The sequence below is a fragment of the Etheostoma cragini genome, chromosome 9, assembly GCF_013103735.1.
Source record: "Etheostoma cragini isolate CJK2018 chromosome 9, CSU_Ecrag_1.0, whole genome shotgun sequence".
Classification (NCBI taxonomy): Eukaryota; Metazoa; Chordata; class Actinopteri; order Perciformes; family Percidae; genus Etheostoma; species Etheostoma cragini.
In genome coordinates, this window is record NC_048415.1 from 17,141,716 (window position 1) to 17,163,635 (window position 21,920).

At 40.5% G+C, this 21,920-nt stretch overlaps 2 protein-coding genes across 2 annotated transcripts; both read right to left on the reverse strand.

Annotated features, from left to right (window-relative positions):
• Positions 1-155: 155 nt before the first annotated feature.
• Positions 156-14,884, reverse strand: tnni3k (TNNI3 interacting kinase). The gene is made up of 25 exons (XM_034882163.1): positions 14,675-14,884; positions 14,266-14,374; positions 14,007-14,092; positions 13,627-13,724; positions 13,115-13,225; positions 12,906-13,004; positions 12,632-12,770; positions 12,394-12,538; positions 12,203-12,307; positions 11,945-12,039; positions 11,704-11,853; positions 11,547-11,630; positions 11,413-11,469; positions 10,532-10,624; positions 10,392-10,449; positions 10,096-10,290; positions 8,633-8,737; positions 8,494-8,546; positions 6,068-6,120; positions 5,503-5,635; positions 4,840-4,949; positions 3,404-3,463; positions 3,152-3,321; positions 1,157-1,236; positions 156-469 (listed from the first exon to the last, which is right to left on the reverse strand). Exons 1-25 carry the CDS (start codon positions 14,712-14,714, stop codon positions 390-392), a joined length of 2,508 nt encoding a protein of 835 aa, XP_034738054.1. The 5' UTR covers positions 14,715-14,884; the 3' UTR covers positions 156-389.
• A 161-nt stretch (positions 14,885-15,045) lies between these two features.
• On the reverse strand, positions 15,046-19,679 carry fpgt (fucose-1-phosphate guanylyltransferase). Its single transcript, XM_034882164.1, has 4 exons — positions 19,453-19,679; positions 19,155-19,322; positions 17,318-17,410; positions 15,046-16,515 (listed from the first exon to the last, which is right to left on the reverse strand). Exons 1-4 carry the CDS (start codon positions 19,523-19,525, stop codon positions 15,107-15,109), a joined length of 1,743 nt encoding a protein of 580 aa, XP_034738055.1. The 5' UTR covers positions 19,526-19,679; the 3' UTR covers positions 15,046-15,106.
• Between the last annotated feature and the right edge of the window lie 2,241 nt (positions 19,680-21,920).

Here is a 21,920-nt window from a genome sequence, read left to right on the forward strand (position 1 = left end):
ACCAGACTAGATGGAAAGTGACTTTCTGATTTTTCTACTTTGAATGAAGATGTGTGTACATTGAATTATTTATTATTTATCAAACCATGTACGCAAAAAACAATTATGCTTGTCCCACATACAGTATTTACACAGAAGAAAGCTTTAACAAAAGGTTTTAAAAAATGTCATATTACATCATATAACACAAGACTAGAGATTTTGGGAACTCCAAAGAACGGATTCATAAACAACTCATCCAACTATAGAATGCTACAACAAAATAGTTTGTTTGCAAATTGGTTAGCAATATCAACTACTTCAACCATCTATTGATGCCGTTTTACTTTGAATGTACTGTCAAAAACAGACATGAATGTCTGAAACAATAAGGAAATAATAGAAAGGGGTTAGTTACTGTCCTCAAAGCTGCCGCTGCTGCTGTAAGAAGAGCAGAATCTCATGGTGCTCATGGGATCAGACACGTAGCCTGGAAAAGAGACAAATCAATGACAACTTTGAGTCTTTATTTATGGTCAATTTCATTCATAATTAATAATATTGACAACATCAGTATTACTGCTCTCAACTTAAAAGACAAGGTTGGTGAAATTCTATATTATTCTTGATGAAAATAAATCCACCCAAACTTAACATGTACATTGTCTTGCTGTTACAAATACTCACTAGAGCAACAAATGTGTATTCATCCGCCACTGAAATTAGTCCCTAATAAATGCACCACTTCTGTTTGAGTAATGTAAATGTTTGCTAAAAAAAAAGACAGCAGTGTGCAGCAGTTTTAGGGTTTACTGAGTCAGTGTATTTGTGACTGTATATTTGGAGCTGATTGCCACCGATAGGGTAGGGATGTCTAAATAATTTAGAATAGCACCAGCAGAATTTACAGTTTGTTTTGCGAGGTATGAAAATGTAGACTTGAAAAATGCTAAAATGTCACAAAGACACAAAGAAACAATCTCGGGTAAAAAGCACATTTGAAGATGATACTTAAATTGCCTACAGGATGTCACACTTTGAGAACCAGAGAACTACCTGAACTTGAATCTGAATTGATCCCAACACCAGTAATGAAGTGTTAAACTACACCTGCTTTATTTTCAAAAACAATTACTGTCACTACACAGTATCAGTACGCATGTATTCTGAAACACACCATTGCGATCGATAGGAGAAAACTGCATGTTCCTTCTGAGTTCCTCCAGTGAAAGGCCTCCAGATGCACGACGCCGCTCACTGAAAAATAAAATCAGCCGTTACTAATGAATCTACTCGAAAACAACACTAGTTCAGAAATATATACATCTTTGTTTACATGGAGAAAGACGGGTGAGATGCAGCCAGATAGAAGCTGGAGAAATTCAATATGCAATGTCCGACCTAATGCCAGGCTGCTCTCACTTTCTCTGCGGGAGTTCAGTATACAAAATTGATGACAGGTTTGACGCGGCGGAATCTGAACAAAGTTTATGTTGCTTAGCAATTTATAATTGAACATTTTGTACATTATATTCATGATCTGTGAAAGTCTAATCTCTAATCTGTTGTAAACACACAGAAGTCTTATCTAACTTTTGATAGAGCACCAGGAAATTACTGAGCCCAACCCGTTTCTAAGTTCATAGTGACTGTTACTAGGCTCTCTCTCTCTCTCTCTCTCTCTCTCTCTCTCTCTCTCTCTCTCTCTCTCTCTCTCTCTCTCTCTCTCTCTCTCTCTCTCTCTCTCTCTCTCTCTCTCTCTCTCTCTCTCTCTCTCTCTCTCTCTCTCTCTCTCTCTCTCACACACACACACAGACACAGAGAGAGAGAGAGACAGAGACACACACACACACACACACAGAGAGAGACAGGGACACAGACACACACACAGCACAGAGTGTGAAAGCCGGGTATCTAATAGAGGCCTTCCTCCTCGGCCAGAATGCCATGCATGTTTTATTGCATTTGCTTTCCTTTGTTTCCTGTTTGGTATCCGAGCAACTCCACTCACCGTTGCGGGAAGAATCTTAACTGGCCCACATGTTACTGGCACAACAATTGTTCAGTAGGAGTTGTTTCTATGAAGCCTGGTCAAATTAGAGCAAGCCCAGACATGATGTTTGTGGAATTCCTCTTAGACTTTTAAGCCAAAAACATTCAATTAAACTACTCCTGGTGGTTAACAAATTCTGATGTCGTGGTTTCTATAGCGCCCATATAATACTCATTTTTAGGTTCTTAATTATATTTTGAGCTTGTACCCTGAATAGGTTTAAATGGTTTAATTTTCAAAAAACTGCTTATTTTTGATGTGCTCCACATTGCTGCAGATATTGTTTTCTCCCTGTGTGTTTAGCAACAGAGTGAGACATCTCACTTCTTTACCATCTTTGTTGGGAGGCGCAAATGCGTAGTAGTTAGGTAAGATCACATCGTTTGTTTCTACAACTTCAGTAGTACAAAGCAGACTTCTTCTAAACGAGGACGCACTTTAAACTTTGCGTGGAATACCTGCAGAACAAGGACATGTAAGTAGTGTTTACCATTGAGAATGAGCTAGCATGCTACAGTTAGCCATCTAATCTCAGCTAGTGACGTAGAAAGCCGTGCGGATTTTGTACAGCTCACTCAGAGACTGAAGGCGGAGGACATTGAGAAACCTGTATCTCACTCAAAACAGCATGGATAGTTTTTTTTCCTGAGTTTGTGTGCTCGGTTTGACGCACCAGAGACACAAAATAACACCCAGAAAAAGTGTTTTTTTCCTAATATGGGCACTTTAAACTCATTTTTGAGGCCATTTTTAAGGCTCCTCCACATGTTAATTATAAAGATAATTAACCATATGAATCATTTGAAAAAAATAAAAATCTGCGACAATAAAAAACTCATCTATGTATTAAGCTCGCTGTCACGTTTATTTGGCTGCAGAGACAACAAACATTTTTAATGGCTCAGGACTCAAAAAAAAATGAAAGGGTGCTATGCACACTGAAGATGATCAACTATGAAGACACACCAGCAGGGTTTTCAAAGCGTTGTGCAAACATCGTCATCTGATTGCAGTAAAACCTGACCCAGACTCGGCTACGACTAATAGTTGGGTTATTGGGTGAGTACAGTATTCTCCCCCTCTTCATCCTCACCTGTCTGAGAAAGTGAGTTCTCTTACCTCTGAGTCCAGAAGGCGTAGGCACGAGTGTTGAGAGCATACTCCAGCTCGAAACGTGAGCGTAGGGCGGCCACGTGGCTCCGACTGGGTCCTCCTCTCCCGGGCAGACAGTCCGAGGAGGAAGAGGGTGACAGGGAGCCACTGCTGTTACTGGAGGCTGGAGACATCAGCTGCCACGCAAAACAACAACTTATATATGCCATGCACTGCAGTGTTAAACAGGGTGAAGAAAAGCTGTGAGCTATGATATACCTCGACGTTGCACAAGCATTCCTCCAGGTTGGAAACCACTTCAGAGAACTCAGGCCTGTCCTGAAATTAGAAAAAGCGAACACTATATAATTCATTTCTGCTGACCAATCAAACGCATCACATGTATCCCACAACAACAGACGTGTATTCTCTCAAACACCGTCATGAATGTGTTCATTTCAGTCCACCCACACATGACGCAAAGGTGAACTTCAAAAGCAGTCCTTAGATCTCTTGCCTCACTGTAAAAGAACAAACACTGCCTCCCCGGAGCTGTTCAATTATACCCCACATCCTCAGAGAGAGGCCAGGGTCTGCTGTAATACACAAGAATACTAGGACGACACAGTAGAGATCAAAACACATGACAAACTTTTAAAGATCTTTCAGTTTGGTCTCAGTAAATACCTTTCCCCTACTGTTTAGTTCCCAAGTATGAAAAGCTATGTTGAAATCTATTGGTCTAGAAGTCATTATGATCATGCATGTGGTGATTTTTATAAGCCTATTCCTGTAAGAGCATTTACAAATCTCCGATTATATTGGTGTCACACATCTGAGAAGAGTTTTGTAAAATCTGCTTCTCTCAGGCTTTACCAACTGCGTGTTACTGTAAACACGTGTAACTTTGTGACGTCTTATTATGATCACAGCCTCCCCCTAAGGAGGGAGGGAGCAAACAGGAAGGAGCCGTACCACAGAGGGAGAAATATACGAACATGCTCGGTTTTAATGTGTCTCAGTGAGGCCAAGAACAAACTCATGACTGGCTAATACAGCAATGAGCATCACAGCACTAAGGGAGGATTACCCAGGCCATGTGTGCTAGCCGTGCAATAATCTAGCGTCTTGGGACACAGGAGTAGCCGACTCAGCGTCAGTTGCCTCTCTGTCTAAATAGCTAATGAGATTAGAATGATGCTTTTTGTAAGAATATTTTACAGACTGAAACTGCCAAGCAATCCCTGGTTGAGTATATGCTGGACAGTACAGCACATAGTGTACCATGAAATGAAATGTAATGTACATTTATTGAGAATTTGAGTAAATGTTGTGAATATTTTACAATGCATTCTGTAAAAACTCTGAACAAAGCCTCACTCATCTGTTTTAAGCTGTTTCAGGTATCCTAAACGGTTTTCTTTTCTGAAGATTTATCTGCGTTAAGGTACCTTGAACCACTCCTCCTTTCCTCTGGAGCCTCTTTCTTATCTTTCTACTCTCTCTTTCGTGTGTGTGTGTCTCATTAAACCTTTTTAACATTGTGAACTGGACACTGCTTTGTTATCCGCTTTCAGATACAACTCACACAGGTCATGCCAGAAGATGATAGGATACCACAAAACAATCGTGATCAAATGGTTTCATAACAGTGACTATTTCTGAAATCCGTAGCTCAAATGAAATTGAAAAAGAGGGGAAATTATTTCATTTACCTCTGGGCTGGCGTTCCAGCCTCTCATGAGAAGAGCAGAGATGGGTTTGGGGATGGAGTAGCCAACAGGAGGCCGGATGTGATGGTAGGCCATGTCTGCTGCTGCAGCAGCTGTGGACAGAAGTACAGCTTCAATTTAGTCTAATCAGCCTTCTGTGTTTGTGCCCTATTTTGTTGTTGTTGTAGTAGCTTGTATATATTTTGTCATTGTAAAATTAAAAATTACTAAAAAAAATTGAGTCATGCTAGCAGACAGAAATGTCTGTCTGACTTTCGATCCACCATCTCAACAACAACAACTATAACACTGATTGCCAGAGATTTTATGGAGAAATCCGGGTTGGACAGATAATTATAAATAATCATAAAGACTTTTGTGACCCCCTGACTTTTCCTTGCAAGTTCCACCATGAGGTTGACATTTGTGGTTTTGAGTGATACTGATGGATTCTCTGAAACTGAAATTGAGGCTAATGCAATTTAAACATCAAGTGCTCATTTTATTATTTACACCTGTGCTTTCCTGCTGTGAAATGTCAAAATATCTAAGGTGAAAATGGTGTGTAATGCTAGAGGTCTCTGGGGTCTTCCCTCAGTTTGAACTCCAATCTTCACACACACACACTTTAACAATTAACGATGCCGTGACTGATAAAAACAATACCAGGTTTTAAGTGAGCAAAGGGAATTTCTCCTGTAAGCAGCTCCCACAGACAGAGGGCGTAGTTGAACATGTCTGCCTTCACAGAGTAGCGGGTACACTGGGTAAACACCTCAGGAGCCATCCAACGCAGGTTCTGTGCAAACACACACATTGACAGACACACACACAGTAATTACAGTTAAAAAATCATAACACACACAAAAATGAAGTCCAATCACTGTCATCAACACTGCGTCCCGGCAAGGGCAAGTAGTTTCTCACAACAGGCAGTTCCCGAGAGATGTAACACACTTAACCAAAAACTGCAGGCCAAGCACTCTTTGTTGTGATGAGTCAGCACATTGAGACAAAAATCTCCATTAATGCAGTTTTCTTAAGCTGGTGGATAATTGATGGGGGGTGCCAGCAGAAGGTCTTGCTTGAAATCCCGCAAAAGAACAGCATAATGCAAAGTGTCTTCTGGTTCCATGCAGGCTGAATGTGGTGTGAGAGGTTTTTGGAGGAAAACTCATTCCAAAAGGTTTTGTGCGTCATTACATAAATCAAAAGAGTAAACAGCACTGACCCCCGGCTGCTTGGTCATGTTATCCTCGGCCACAGATTGTAGAAATCTAGATTCTGCAGAGGAAGAGGAGAACATGCAATTAAACAAATAATGTACATCCACTGATAGTATGGGTTATTTATTTCATTGATATTTGATCTAAGCTCACTTACACTGAGCTTAGTGTAGGAAAGTTGAACTAGCGGTTTACTTTTCTTTGAACCTCTTTATCTGTTTTTTTTTTGTTTTTGTTTTAACCTTCACCACCAACAACTTCGTATAAACAACTGAACGGAGTACAGTGGAGTATTGTGCACTTTGGATATTTTAAGTGACTGTATCCATGTCTAAACAACAGAAAAGCATCCAAGATGCAAAGGCATACAGGGAAGGACATGGACCACAAAAAAAAGGTGCCATATTTCAAGAAATTTCATTTTATGTGCAGTGCCGATGCCAACGAGTTGGCTCCTTCTTGGCTTCATGACGACCCGTTTCTGTATGATTCTTCCTTCAGTTGCATATCCCGATATAGTCAACTACCTGCTTTTCTCACCGAGCCCCTACACAGCTGCAGACCTTAAATCCTACAAAGGTTAAGAGGCCCCTAACCAAATGGTGTGTGGATGAGCGAGTGAGACACAGTACCAAGTCATTAACGACCATTGTGTTGTGAAGGCCAAATAAGTAATGCAAAAAAATCTTTAATTAACTTACCTAACTCACTGTATTACATCAATGCAATGCTGAAGTTGTAGCCAAGTGACTCTCAATTGTTTGTTTTTTTCATTTTAAAGACCCCCAGTTTGCTATCTACACCAACTGAGTGAGTCTGAGCTTTGCCACCCACAAGCGCCTTTCCTCTGATAACTTCTGGCATTCCTCTCTCTGGTTCTGAATAACTTTTGGAAGTCGATAATATCCGAAAGGTTTTTTCTCAGTCTGACTTATTTGTACAACCTAAGACACGGCGACAATACCCATTTTCCTTGACGACGTTCGGGATCTACTTAAGTGCTTGTGCTTTGTTGTTATGTGGACTATCTCCAATATGACGACTTCCCTCCTGATGACGCGTCGTGAAAACCCTCTATAGCTGCAGAGTTGACGGTTAGTTTTGGAATTAAAGAGACCACACCAGCTTTGGAAACCTGCGTTATCCCATTCTTGCATTCTTCACCAGAGACCGAGAAATGGGCCAAAAGCTTCAGACACCTGCTTGCCATCCCATTCTTCACCAGAGAGTGGTAGGCTAGGCTACACGTGCAGACTGGACTCTGAACCTTTAACCGAGGTACCACGCATCATGTTATTGCTCTTTTCTGAGTGAAGTGGAGAAAACGACAACGGACTTATCGGCTCTTAAGCGTCCTGCAAGTAAGTGGGTGTGGGGTAAGTGTGAACAAGAACCTGATTTAAGGTGTGTGTGTGTGTGTGTTTACAGTTAAAGGGAATAATTATTATGGTTTTACATTAATTGTTTCCAATTGAAGGGAATTACTATTGCTTTGCTGTAACTCAGTATTGAAGGAAAGAGAAAAACTTGAGAATAACTTAAGGAACAGTTAAACTCATTTCATTTGATTTAATAAGCCATTTTCAAAAGAAAATATGGGATGTTAACCGTCTCTAAAAATGATTACAGTGTGATGTTTGGATATTCTCTATACTAGAGGTTTTCAAGCTGAGGTGCTAAAAGTTAGTATGTTTGTTTAACAAGTGATATATCTAATTTCCATGTGCTAATTCCTTAACAGCCATTACAGTGGATTTATTTAGTGGGTTAAGTAAACTAAGCCTGATAGTAGTTGTTACAGATAATGTAAGATGGCTAAAAGAACTTTATTGTAAATTACGTTTACTAATTAACAGACTTAGGGCCTTCCCCTGACTAAACTGGGGATAGGTGGGCTGCATATAAACTAATATCTATTACTCTACTGTAAGCTACTGGTCATTAGGGGTGGGAATCACCAGATATCCCCAATTTACTGCAATATATTGCAATGTATTACCTTTTTTTCCAACTTCAACATTTTTTCTAATGATGTCCCCAAAAGGAAACTTGGTCAACATCCGTTTTATCTAAAAAGATACTTCAGATACTGAAGATGTGTTCATCTCATTTCAATTTTCTTGCTGCATTATGGGATTGTCAAGCAGAAAAACTGACCAACACATTAATAATAATAAATATTCTTGTGGGTTGTTGCAGTATTGCCACGGATAATATTACAATACTATGCTGTATGGATTTTTTGTTCAGTTCCGTGCTGGTCATACCAGACCGAGTAAGGCTGTAGCAGCGAAACACCTGACTGTTGTTATATTGAGTTAAATTGCTAAATATATACATATTCATTTTTTACAAATGTAAAGTTATTTATTCTTTCAAAAAATGGCTAATGCTGCTTAGATTTTCTTGTACACTGCAAAATGTCTCTTACCTCCAAAATCAGCCACCACCGCGTGTCCGTCCTCGTACAGCAGAATATTGTGGCTGGAAGGATCATGTGTATTATTAGTATTAGATATTTCAGCCTGTCAATACCATTGCTCCACACATGCTGCTGCTGTGGCACCCACCTGTTGAGGTCCCTGTGGATGATAGGCTGGGTGAGGTTGTGCAGGTACTCCATGCCCTTGGCCACGTCGATGGCGATGATGAGCTTGGACTGCAGGTCGATGAGCCTGTCCATCGACACATCATTAAAGCAGCAGTCACTTAGTGGCAGATCAATAGTCCCTGCCAATCACACAGCACAGCACTTTACACAGATCAATAGGATGGTCAATAAAGACAGCACCTGGCCACACAGTTAGCGGAACACTTCATCTGGATCAATGATGATCCCGGCCGAGGGGGCGCTTCCAAGGAGGTTAATGAGACCTGAAACAGTCGGCGGTGCTGTGCAAACATGCCCTCGTAAGACACTAGTCGCTGTCAAAGTGTGTGAAGAATTAAACAGACCTGATGTTGACACACGTCCGCATGAATGTTCCCATTCAGAGGCCAACGATTGGATTCTAAACCGATTATCAATGAATCTCAATGTAAAAATGTTTTTTATGTACATTTCCCTCTGTAATTAAAAAAAAAATACATATAAGTCTGAGTTTGTTAGATTTTGACAAATGCAGTATTTGTCACACACGTTTTAATGAAATGTTTTCTCTACTGAGGTTTTTATTTTGTAGTCACCCCAGGTTTAAGCCTTAAACATGCTGAGTCATCTTCTCTCACGGTAATCTTTCATGTCAGAGGCTCCGTCGTGTTTCAAGGAGGAGAACTGGCTTCTTAGAACATGAAACATGAGTTGGTCAGATGTAATGTGATAGAAGAACAGCCTATATGTGTTTTGCCTCACTATTTTATGTATGTCTTGTAAGATCATGTGTAGCCTATATATATTTTTTCTGCACTCTTGCCTAAAAGTTGTTGTCCATTATGGGACTGCATTATACTGCAATCTGTCCCTTTTATTTTGTTAACCTCAGTCACGTATGAAGGAACAACAATATTCAATCTCTCCAGGAATTCGTGTTGTCGCGATTGCACCAATGCACGCAAATTGAACGAATCACAGTGAATTTGGTGCGACTCACAATTTTACCGCAAATTTTACCAATAATCAGAGTTTTCTGTGACTTCAACCATTCACACCAATGTGACCCAGTCGACATCATCAATTACGTAAAATGCGTTGACACATTGTCATCTTTTAAAATGACTGCCTCCAGCAACAGCGGTGTATGGTATGGATTCCTTGCAACAACACGCTGGGAAATTGGCTCGCACGCGGTCTTCTAAAGTGTGGGAGGATTTTACTCTTAATGCTAACGACAACATTCACCGGCCATTTTCATATTATACCAACATTTGCAGCATCCTGAGCCTTTCTAGTAAAGTTACCTAGCCCAGAGTAGTTTTATTCTGCCAGAAACAATTTTCCTTTTAATTTTTAAAAACTTTCATTTGCTGGTCAATGGGCACCTATTACAGACTATACTGTAGTGTAAGCTCTAGTGTCCAGCGCACACTTCCTCACCTCTTCTGCTCGTGCAGCAGAGAGAACAACGAGCCTCCAGAGACGTACTGGGTTACGATGGCAAACTGGCTGGGGTCGTCCAGACAAGCTCCCATAAACTGGATGATACAGGGGTGGTTGAGGCGACAGAGGATGGAGACCTCTCTGCAGAACATGTCCACGTCTGACTTAGAGCAGTACGTGTTGGCTCGATAGCTGCAAACAAAAGTCGATGTTGAAGAACTCATCAGTTTCCACTTACCCATGGGGATGGGATGCAAAATATAAACAAATGTGGGTATTTTGTGGAGAAGTACCGTTTGATGGCAACAACTTTGTTTCTGCATTTGCCTCTGTAGACTCTTCCAAAGGAGCCTGAGTGTGAAACAGATTTGATGTTTTATCATGTTGTTATACATCTGAACCCTGAAAACGGAAAATGGATGAACAGAGTTACCTGATCCAATAAGTTCATTAAACTCCAGCTCAGACAGTTGAAGATGGAAATGAGATGGGAGGCTGGCCCTGAGCAGGAGAACGTCTGCCTTCTCTGAAATTACAGCGCAACATTTTTTGGAAACTTGATTTCATCAATGGAGAGATTTACAGTGCAGCAGTTCAATGGATTGTCAGTCCAATGCCCTCTCCAGGTTAATCCGCACCAGGCACATTAGAGAGTCACTTTATTTTCATATAAAATATTATTCTAAAAGCATGGCTAGAACTGAGATTAAATAACTCAGATAATCGTCAGGGTATAATAATAAAACGGGTAGAATTATAAACACTATGGATTCTAATGCACTCAGTAGTTGCATCATAATGTAGATTTTTTTTATCTCAAGGAGCTAAAGACATTTTATTCTACAAAGAAAAGTTGAAAAAGTAAGTTAGTTATTGTAATGGAGTCATCATCTTCTTCAGTATAAGTCATTAAATAGGTGTAAGGTATGTGCACCACCATTCGAATAAGTACAGCTCATGTGAAAATACTGCAATTTGCCTCACAGATGCTTCTCTTTCAATGCCTAAAATGAAGGCAAATGCGTGTTAGTTTCAGAAATGTATACAGTGCCCTCCTTGGGGTTTTATCATTTTTAACCCTTGATGTTCATAAGCTTTAAACATGGTTTTCATCCAATTTAGATCAATAGTTTCTAAGATGAAGTATGACTATCACAGAGACAAAGACAGATGTGTAGTTTCAGTGATAGGGACATCAACCAGGTTTTCAGTTAAGCCCCTTCTCTTGGCAACAGACAGTGTGTGTGCTGTCATGTCAGCTGTCAGTGATGTGAAATGTGGGAAAACCGGCAATGCTTCACTCCGCCTCACTACCTTTAGTCATGCTTTTAATCTTGCCCAGAGGAGACGGGACAGAAACATAGGACCCATCTGGAAGAGAGACGACAAGTTCAAACAGAGTAATAGGAGGGCTTGTGATTTTTTTTTTGGGGAGATATGTGACTCACCCCCTCCCGGCTGGGAGTACTCATTGCAGGGGGAGTCATCTGGACGTGTGTAGTGTTTCAGTAAGGTGATAATGGCATCATGACCTGAGGAAGAAAAACCCAAGGACATGAGTTTTCATGCGATCTTTTCCTCACAGCTCATCATAAACATACAGACCTTTTTCATAAGCCCACATCAGGCAGGTCTGCTCATCTTTTTCCCCACTGGACCTGCTGGGATCGCAGGCAACCAGATTCATGTCTGCCCCGCTGTCCAGCAAGAACTGCACCAGGCGGATGTGGCCGTGAAAACAGGCACTGTGTAGAGCTAAAGAGAGTAGTCATGGACATTTATTACACATTCATAAGTACAAACACAGCTGGTCCTGCACATTAGAGGAGTTTTGAAGGAGAGTCACCTGTGTGTCCATCTCTACCCTGATTGTTGATGCTTACAGCATTCTGGCTCAACAAGAACTTGACCATCTCCAGGTCTTTACCATAGGTGCATGCACTGTGACACAAGACATCATCACATCAGAGCAACATGAATCACAGGTTAAAGGATACAGTACATTGTGCCAAACAGCATGCATTTTGCTTCTATGTAAAGTATTTGTATGTATCAGCATTTCTGTTTTACAGACTATAAATACATAGAGCACGTGAGACAGTACCCGTGAAGTGCCGTCTCGCTGAATATGTTCTCCTTTGACAGACTATCTAGGCCAGAAAGCTGTATGATCTCCTTCACTGCCTCAAATTTTCCATTATAGCAGGCCCTGATGACACATTCAATACAGCATTTCATTTCCATGTTGTGTCCTCTGCCAAACAACCCAAACAAAGGATACTGCAAAACACCTACAAGTGCAATGGTGTGTCCCCATAGATGTTGACAGAGTGTGGCTGCACGTCAAAGTTGCCCTGGAGGAGGAAGCGCACAATCTCATGGTGACCAAAGCGGGCGCAGAAGTGGAGAGGAACGTGATCTTCATTGTCCTGGGCATTTACTGGGGAGAAGAACAGCAAGGTTACATTCCCACACGGACTCAAGTGAATGGTAACTTAATGTGGGGAAGCACTCTTAGACACTCAAGCCTCACCGTCGGCTTTGCTCCCTTCTCCCATCAGCAGCTTGATGATGCAGAGGAAACCCTTGGCTGCAGCCAGGTGCAGAGGCCGGTCCCCTACCTCACCACTCGCATTCACATCTGCACCGAACTTTAGCAGAAGCTTTGCCACCTGAAAGGCAGAGAGAGATGAGAGAAAACTTGTAAATTAGACAAGTGTAATAATAATAATAATAATAAAAAATAGGTGTTTTATTTCTCTTACTGTAGTTTGGAATGCAGAGGTGCTAAAATAAAAGCACTGTACCTGCTCATAGCTGTTATAACAAGCAATATGCAGAGGCGTGAAAAACACTGCATCCTGAACATTTACATAAGCTCCATGCTGCAGGAGTATATCTGCTGCCTGGTGGGGGGGAAATGGCACATTATCAATTTATAGAAGCAATGGAAAGTCCAGAGCTATTGATAGTTTCCCTCACGGTAATAGAAGACCAAAAAAAGCCCAGCTCTCACCTCATGGTGGCCGGCCAACGTGGCAACATGCAGAGCAGTGAGGGCCCCGTAACCCACCTGCTGCACGTCCGACCCCCCATGGAGAAGCGCAGTTAACAGCTCGGCATTATCCTGTGGTGCAGGGGATTCACAAGCCAGGGTTAAAAAGTCAGTGATCTATGATGATAATCCAAATTATTATTATGAATATTATTACTATAACACTGAAATGGGCCATTCTGCATAATTACTTTTAGTTTTAAGTATGATTTGATGCTGGTGTTTGTGTACTTAAGTAAACTTTTGATTGCAGGACTTTTACTTGTAACAGGGTATTTAAAGCCTTTGGTATTGCTACTTTTAGTTAAGTAAAAGAGCTGAGTACTTCTCCCACCCCTGGTACTTGCACTCCACCATGTGGTAGGAAGGCTGTTTACCACATAGCAACACAAGCAAGACAAAGACATAGATTGCTCATCGAAACATATTCTGAAAATATTTAAATTCGGAATTTATTGCCCTTTTCTCTTCACCTTATAAGCAGCCAGGTGGAGCGCAGTGAATCCATTTCTGGACAGTCTGGAAGGGCGCAGGCCTTTGAGCATCAGGGTGCGGATATGTGTCTTGTTCCCTGGTATCAAATACAGTAAATAGTTTTTATGTGCTGATAAAATATTTCTGTTAACAAACATTCATGTTCATTGTGAATGACACATTCATGTTTCTTTCTTAACTTTCACTGTTTACATTTCATCTTTATGTACAATTTATTTCAAATCTAGTGTTTTGCTGTTATGTGACCGACAGCAGAGAGGTCATCTTCAGACAATAATGTCAGTCATTTCCGTAGTAATCCTCTGTTCCACTGCCACATTTTGTGGAGTTATTAATAGACTGCAGTAGTCATGCATACCTCCACATACGCAGCAGAGATGCAGCAGTGACAGCCCCTTCTCTGTTCGGTAGCTCAAGTTCACTTTCTGAAACGCTTCTTCAGAGCTGAGGGGCAGAAAACCAGCATCTCCTGCTTGTGAGAAGTGACGCTCGACTGACACACAGAAAAGCGAGCCGACGGAGGAGAATGCAGGCATACAAAGCACTGCTTGATCAATAAAATGCAGTTTACACAATGGCTGAATTCCACTTTAAAAAACAGAACATGTGTTTGTCACCTGAATGCAAGTTTGAGATTCACAATCTCGCTGTCCTTGAGCTGAAGATCATCTTCCAACTTTTCAAGAATCAAGGAGTACGACTCTCCCACCTTCTTCTTCCACTCGTCTTCACAGCAACATCATCATAGACACAATTTAATAATAGAATTACCATTGCTTATTGGTGCCTAAATAAAGGAATACTGATATTTTAGAGTCCAAACATCTGTGTTTGAGCTCTACTATTTTGTCAGTCACACTTCTAAAGAGGCTTGTACAACTTGTATGTGATAGAGTGATGACAGCAAACAGTAACTCCCACCCCTCTAGGATTTTCTTCTTTAATTCAATACTCGTTCTCAGTCCTTGTAGATACATCCGTAATTGATAATATTCCCATGCAATCACAAACACACCAAGCCATTACCTGTGCACGTCTGAGACGGTCTTGATTTGTAATTTCCCATTGATAAGATCTCTCTTCTCTTGTACTATTGTGCTGTACAGTTTGGTAAAGCAGTAATACAATCTCTCACTCTGCCTCAATTGCCCAAGTCCAGATAAAGGGGGATCATGGCTGTGGGCTAAAAATAAACACCTTTGAGTGGAATGCCAAACAACGATGATAACCGATCTGTGTGTGCGTGTGTGTGTGAGTTTGCGATATATATATAGTTATTTCAGTATATTTCTGCAATTTTTCAAAGCAGATATGTGCCCTTTGTGTAATGGACAGGTCTGTATATAATCATAATAATAATAAGGTAATGACTGAAATGAAACTTGTAACAACAAAAATGCAAGGATGAACTTTATGACATGTACCACAATTACTCAGATGACAAAAGCCTATAGTCCTTTAATTGTTGGGTTTCCTCTGTGTGATGTCTTCATATAGTCCCTTCCTGAACTTCAACATCTCCTCCAAGTTTTTATACTGTAAGGCCTCTTGCATAGACATCAGCTTTGTGTCTTTGGGCAAAGTGAATGTAGAGCCGCTCCGGGCGGCCTGCAGCATCTCCAGAGACTGTGAGAATGAGCTTTTTTGATCAGAGGAAACCGGAAACAAACAAGCGTTCCATAAACTACAGCTGGATGCATCCCCAGAGAACCTCAGGACTTCATTTTTCAGCCCCCAGTGGGCCAGACAAGCTGCCAGGCTGAGACCAAATAGCTTCAGCTCTTCCATATATGCGGGGGCCACCACGCTGTGCTTCAAGTTGTCACTAATCCCAAAGACGACAGTTACAAACCTGGTTTGGTGCTTGTAATTCACACACAGAGAATGCATGAAGACTCCAGCAGGCACGGAGAGACCTGCACTGACCCAGCAGCTGCTGACAATGGAGCCGCCACCTACGGAAGCTCCTTCTCCCAGCCTGGAGTACTCCACCACTGAACCAGCTCCCACAGAGCAACTGGGATCAAGGATGCTGTACATGACGCAGCATCGCGAGGAGGCGTTGTCATTTATATGTACACTGAAAGCAGATGACAGGAGACCCAGCTCACTGCTCAGCGCCACATCCTCAGTAAGGTGAAAGAGGTACTCTGATGTAGTCCCAATGTGATAAAACTTGGAGTTGTTCAGGAGAATGACATTCAGCGGAGTCCCTTTTAGAAGATGAAAGATCTTTTGGCGGATTTCCACCAGACTGCTCTCCTCTCTGGTGACATTTGCAGTGTTGCTGGTGTAATCTATGGTGGCTTTAGGGCCAAGTGCCTGGAGAAAGTCCCCATATGCGTCTACCTCACAGTCCAAAGGCCCCAACTCCTTTAGCAGATTAAGTAGAGACTTTGCAGTATCAAAATCGACATAATAGGTGCTGTCTGTGTAGACAAACTCAGAGTCAGAAAGAGCGTAACAACCACCCTGCCTTTTACAAACAGCTCCACTGTCTCGCATCTTATTGATGCTCGGCTTGTGCAGGAAGCGCAGGCAGGAAATGTTTGCCATTTCAGAGCAAGTAGACTTTTCATTTGAATCCAGCACAAACACTCCGTGGGTAGTCCCAGTAGACAGTGAGGAGGGGTGGGCTAAAGCTGTAAAGCCAGGTTTGTCAAACCTTACACACTTATCTTCTGCAGTACTGTAGAGCTCTATGTCGTCTGCACAGGTCACCAGTACACCAGGCTTCATCTGGGATGGGAAATCCACATACAAGGCCAGTTTCAGCTCCAGCATCTGGTAGAGAGGGTCACCCAGCGGCACGGCGGTGAAGATCTTCCCCAGGGCGCTGGCACAAGGCAGACGCTGACTCAACCCGCCTGGAAGGATGAGAACAGAAATATTCAAGTGGGAAACATCATATAGAAGGGTTAATTAGATGATCAAAATATATATCACGATATTTTTGACCAAATAAAATGATATTACAGCGATACTGTAGGGTTGACCTTTGGTTCTTTCACTATATTTTTAAACAATGACCGTTTTGAAAAAGAATTATCAATGATGTGGATACAATGACTAAGTGGGTAAAGGTGAATAATAAAATGGGTAAAACAGACTGGTAAGTTAAGAACATGAGATGACTTTAGTGTAATGCAGCCGTTAAAATCAGGAAAAGACACCACTTGTGTCATACTACGATTTTGCGATATCCAAAACTATAACGATATCTAGCCTGATATACCAATGTCGATATAATACCCATTTACTGCCCAGCCCTACTGGTGATCCCTTGCTGGAGCTGCAAGTGGAGATAGAGAATTTTAAAACTTGGGGAGTTTGTGTGCTGTCTCTTTTGTTAGACTCTGTGCTGTCGCCCTATTTTATTTTTGGGGATTCATAAATCTGTTTTAAAAAAAAGCAACAGTGACTGTGTTGTTGTGATTTGGACTGTTTCACATGTGAGTGAAGCAGCAGTTATGACATTGAAAAGGCCCCATGTTAAAGTAAAGTAGTTTCTTATTCTTGTAGAGGAGTAATGTCTGCTATTTGACTTTGTTAAGTGGCTTTAACAGTTCATGGGCGTTAATTGGTTTTATTTAGTCTTATTCTTTAGAGCGCTACTTTTATACTATATAAGTACTCATCCATCAACAAAGGGACATTGTAATCTCAAACCTGCATGGATGAGGATGACTTTCAGCCTGCCCAGAGCCGTTCCATAGATGTCATTCAGCTGCTGCAGTGCGTACAGAGTGGAGCCCCCATTCCCTTGAAAAGAAAATGTCATTCAAATTAGTAGTAGTAGTAATAAGAAGAAGAATAATAAGAATAATAATAATAACAACAACAACTAGAAAATGAATTTCCTGCAGAAAATGTGTGGGAATAATGAATAGCTGAATTGTTAAAGCTAACCTGGTTGAATAGCTTAAATCAGTAAAAGTAGTAAGAATAGTTGAAAAAGTAGAAGTGGTTTTAATTAAGCTGAATAACACCAATAATGTAAAAAAAGGTGGAAAAATTAAACAAAAATTGAAATGCTATAGCTAACCTGGTTGAATAGCTTATATCAGTAAGAAGAAGCTTAAGTAGTATGAGTAGTTGAAAATGTAGGAATGGTTTTAATTAAGTTGAATAACACCACTACAACATAAGGAGCTAGAGCTAGATTTTCAAAGTTGAATGGTTTTAATAACTAAAAGTCTGCAGAAGATATGGACAACCAAAAAACTTACGGAATAATAAAAACATAATGAGGTTATTAAATGCCTTTTTCAGGGTTGATGTACTGCAGCGGGGATCAAACCCCCGTCCATATCCCCGTCACAGACAGACATAGATGTCGACACACACACAAACAGAGTATGGTTGCCTTGTTGACCAAAACCAATGGGAAGCCTTTCATCTCTGTGATGTCATCTCTTTGATCTGTAATCAGTAGCTGTCACCTGTGTCACCAGCTGTTCACACACTAAACAAGCTCTCAAACGAATGGTCATTCCACCATAGGGATACAAGATATGAATAATGTAATCTCCTCCTGGGCACCAGAAAGCGTTTGTGAATGTATTGATATAAAAATTCATGTGGATAAACTTAAAAATTTGGGCATTACAGCGATTTAAAAAATTGGTCTGCTCTGCGTTTTGCTCAGACATGTGGACAATGTTTAACATGGCATTGAATGGAGGAAGATTTGGAACTCTTGTCATTTGAAAGCTCACTGAGCAAAAAGTATAATTCATGTTGCATAAATAAAGAGCACATTGGCTGAAACTAGACAAGAATACCTACGTTTTGATGTGTAAATTGTCCATGACAAGTTAGAATTGTTGGCGTGGGAGCAAGTTATAGAGAGAGAATCAAGTTGATTTTTTTGAATCCCTCCACTATGGTGACATCACTCCCCACTCTACTTCATGCAATACACACTCATTATAAATGAAGAAAACTCCTAAAATGTAAACAGCTTTTTCACAAAATTTATAAAAAATATATCAAAATACAAAATAGACCCTGAATATGTTGTGAATGATTTAAAGTGAACCATGTCTTTAACTGAAAGCATCTAAGAGGAGATACAGTTTAAAGCAGAAGAGGATTTGAAGGATTTGAAGCTTGCTCTCATTGACTTTAATGTTTAAATAAAATGTTTAAAAGCTAAATATTTGAAAAGGTATAAATAGCTGAATAAGTCCCATCATCTGCTGAAAGAGCTGAAGATTTGAAAAGTTGAATGGTTATATTGCTGAAAGTATGCAGAAGTTACAGAGAGATAAAAAAAAGTATGGGCTAATAATAAGAAAGAAGAATATTAAAGAACAGAATAACAATAGTTGGAATGCTGTGCAACAGCATTCCAACTATTGTTGTTCTGTTCTTTAATATTCTTCTTTCTTATTATTAGCACATATTTTTTCCACAATAATAATAATGTTGTGCTTTGTTGATCCCCCTCTGAAATCAAGAGGACAGTAACATGAAAGTGGAGAGTGAGTGCTAACCCACTTACCTATTTTCGACCCGGGCGGGTCTGAGAAGACCTTGTAGTGAACCCCGAGCGGAAGCTCTTTTCTGTCAACCTTCTCTCTGATCTGCAGCTCGTATGCGTCTCTCTGGCTCACATCCACAGCTGTCACAACCACCACGTCCCAAAACTCACCAGGCTGCACCTCTTTAGCTTAAGGCAAATAAAAAGCATGCCACTTTACAAAGGGAATAAAAATACAGGTATGATGATTTCGAGCTCAATACATGAGGAGGAACCCTACTTTAACGGTCGCATGAGACAGACAAGATCCTAAACTCACCGCGCTGAGCGTTAAATCTTCGGAGTTTTTCTCTTGTTGCAGTTTGTAACTCTATGTTACTTTCCTGACTCATACTGTCGCTTCAAATGTCGATTAAATATAGCCTACTCGCTGGAGTGCCACATAAGATACGTGATAAGTAAGTAAGTGATATAACAACGGTTGAAGTTACCATAGACAGTACAGTGTGGCAAATCTTTCCGTCTCTCACTTCCGGGTGCCGTCACGTGGTTAGCTGTGATTAGAACGTAGGCGGAGTAACAGAGCACACTGAGAATTTGACAAATGATGACCAATAATTCCGTCGATGTTTTAGTATTTTTATGGGAACTTTTATTATATCAGTTTGATCAAAGTGGCCTAAAACATTTCAGCAGGTTTAGCTTATCTTTAAAACAGAACACACATCTATTAGATGAGTCGGTGCGTTTGGTAAATGGGAGTCGCAAGAATATATCTCATAGTGGACTTACTGTTGCATCATTCAAGTTTTCTACTTCCAGTTCACAGAAAGAAGAAACTCCAAAAGTATTTCCCTGAAGATCGGAGTCTATTTTGAGAGGGACATTATTATTTTAGTTAACTTATTTTCATTTTTTGTCCTTTTTATTGTTACTGGTTTATTTTTTTACATACATTACTTATTGATATTGACTAGACCTCTAATTTAAAGTGTTCTGCCTGTATTATTGTTGTTTTCTGTGTTGTGGCAAGAAGAAGGAAAAAAACATTTGACCAAAGAAATAAGATTACAAACCACCAACAATAATGTAGAGGTAGCATTTTTTATTTAATTTCCATTTTCTTTTTGTTCATTCAATGGTGCAATGATATTTTCTGTGGACCTAATCATTCCAAGTGTTGACGTCCCTCAGTGGTAGCTATGGCCTAGTGAGCTCATTTAACAGGTACTAATGTTGTTTTTGTGGTTTTATTTTTTTGCATAGATGCATCCCGATGTCAAAGAATAAGGTCTAGTCAGCAATTAGATCAAATAAATAATTACAATTCTGAATGTGGCTGATTGTCTGTTGCAAACACCAACTTATCCATTGGTAACAAGTGTGATCAGTAGAAGGTGCACTTTTTTTAAACTAAAAAAATAACTAAGTATTATTTTTAACAACGTGTGACTGTCACTGTTCCCATCTCATCCGTTGCTCTGAGAACGTCCTGAGGCTTGGCTTCATGACATCAGATTGCACATTGCTACAACTGTATTCTCTTTCACACATACACACTCCTGGGGCTGTGTTATAAGAAGAAGCAAGTGCCAGGGGTCCTAAATCTCCATGACAACAATCTATGGGAATGTCCAAAAACCCTTTGACGTCTCAGTGTTGCTAAAAGACACAATTACAGATACTCAGAATCAGAAAAGGATTTATTGCCAAGTAAGTAACACTTATGAAGAAGAACAAGAAATATGCCTTAGTGGTTGGTGCATAAACATAATAAACAATGATACAAAATAAACAAACAATACAGAAACAAATAAGTTGAGTGTTGAGGGATGTTAAAACTGCTGACATAGTTGTTTTTGTGGTTTGCTGTGTATGCATGTGTCCTTTGTTTTACCTTGTTTTCACATGCAAATGGATCTGTGCTATAGCAAGTAACAAGGAATGTGCCAAAGTTCAGTAAATATAGAATGTGCAGAGGACAGGTATATAAGACTATACAAGAGCTCAGACAATGTCAGCAAGAAAAAGGATATATTCAAGTTTTAGAGTCTGTTTCCATACTGATTGGACAGGAACGTGACTAGATGGTTTGATTTTCAACATGCAACATACTCTGTAATCAGCGGTTGGTTTTATTAAGCATTACAAAAAAAAACATTAAAAAAAAAAAAAAAAAAGTGTGAAAAAAACAGATGCTCAATAAACATAATTAAATATCTACACTTACTTCTTGAAGTATTTCATTTTCAAAGGACTTGTTTTTTTTGGTTGCATAGGTTAATGTACACCGGGAGCACCCCCCTCATCCTTCCAGCATAGCTAACATGCGGCTGTTTGTGGCTTTCAGAGCTCTGTAGACAAGACTGCCTCAAGTCCCAGATGACAGCCAACAAGTTGAAGGTGGACCATGAGCCAAATGAGTTGGTAAGCCACCTCATGGAGCTAAAGCATCAAGAACAACAGGGAGAAAGCACTGTGACAGAAGCAGTCGAAGCTTAGATGAAGGTTGCTCTGAAAGTTTTAAGAGCCAGCAGGGACGGGCAGGTGCATTTCTATAACAGAGGACAAGAAGGATGGCTTGGGTGTGGGCACTGTTGACAGCCCTCGGGGGGGGACATAAATAGCAAACATCACACCAGGCGCTGTTCAGTGACCTGCAGATGGCTGTGAACCGGCATTGAGTGTGAAGCTGCAGGCCAACACACATCATTCACTCATCCAGAGGATGCTTTGGACTGATTTATTTCCCAGCTGTCATTAGTCACTGGCTGCTATGTGAAATTA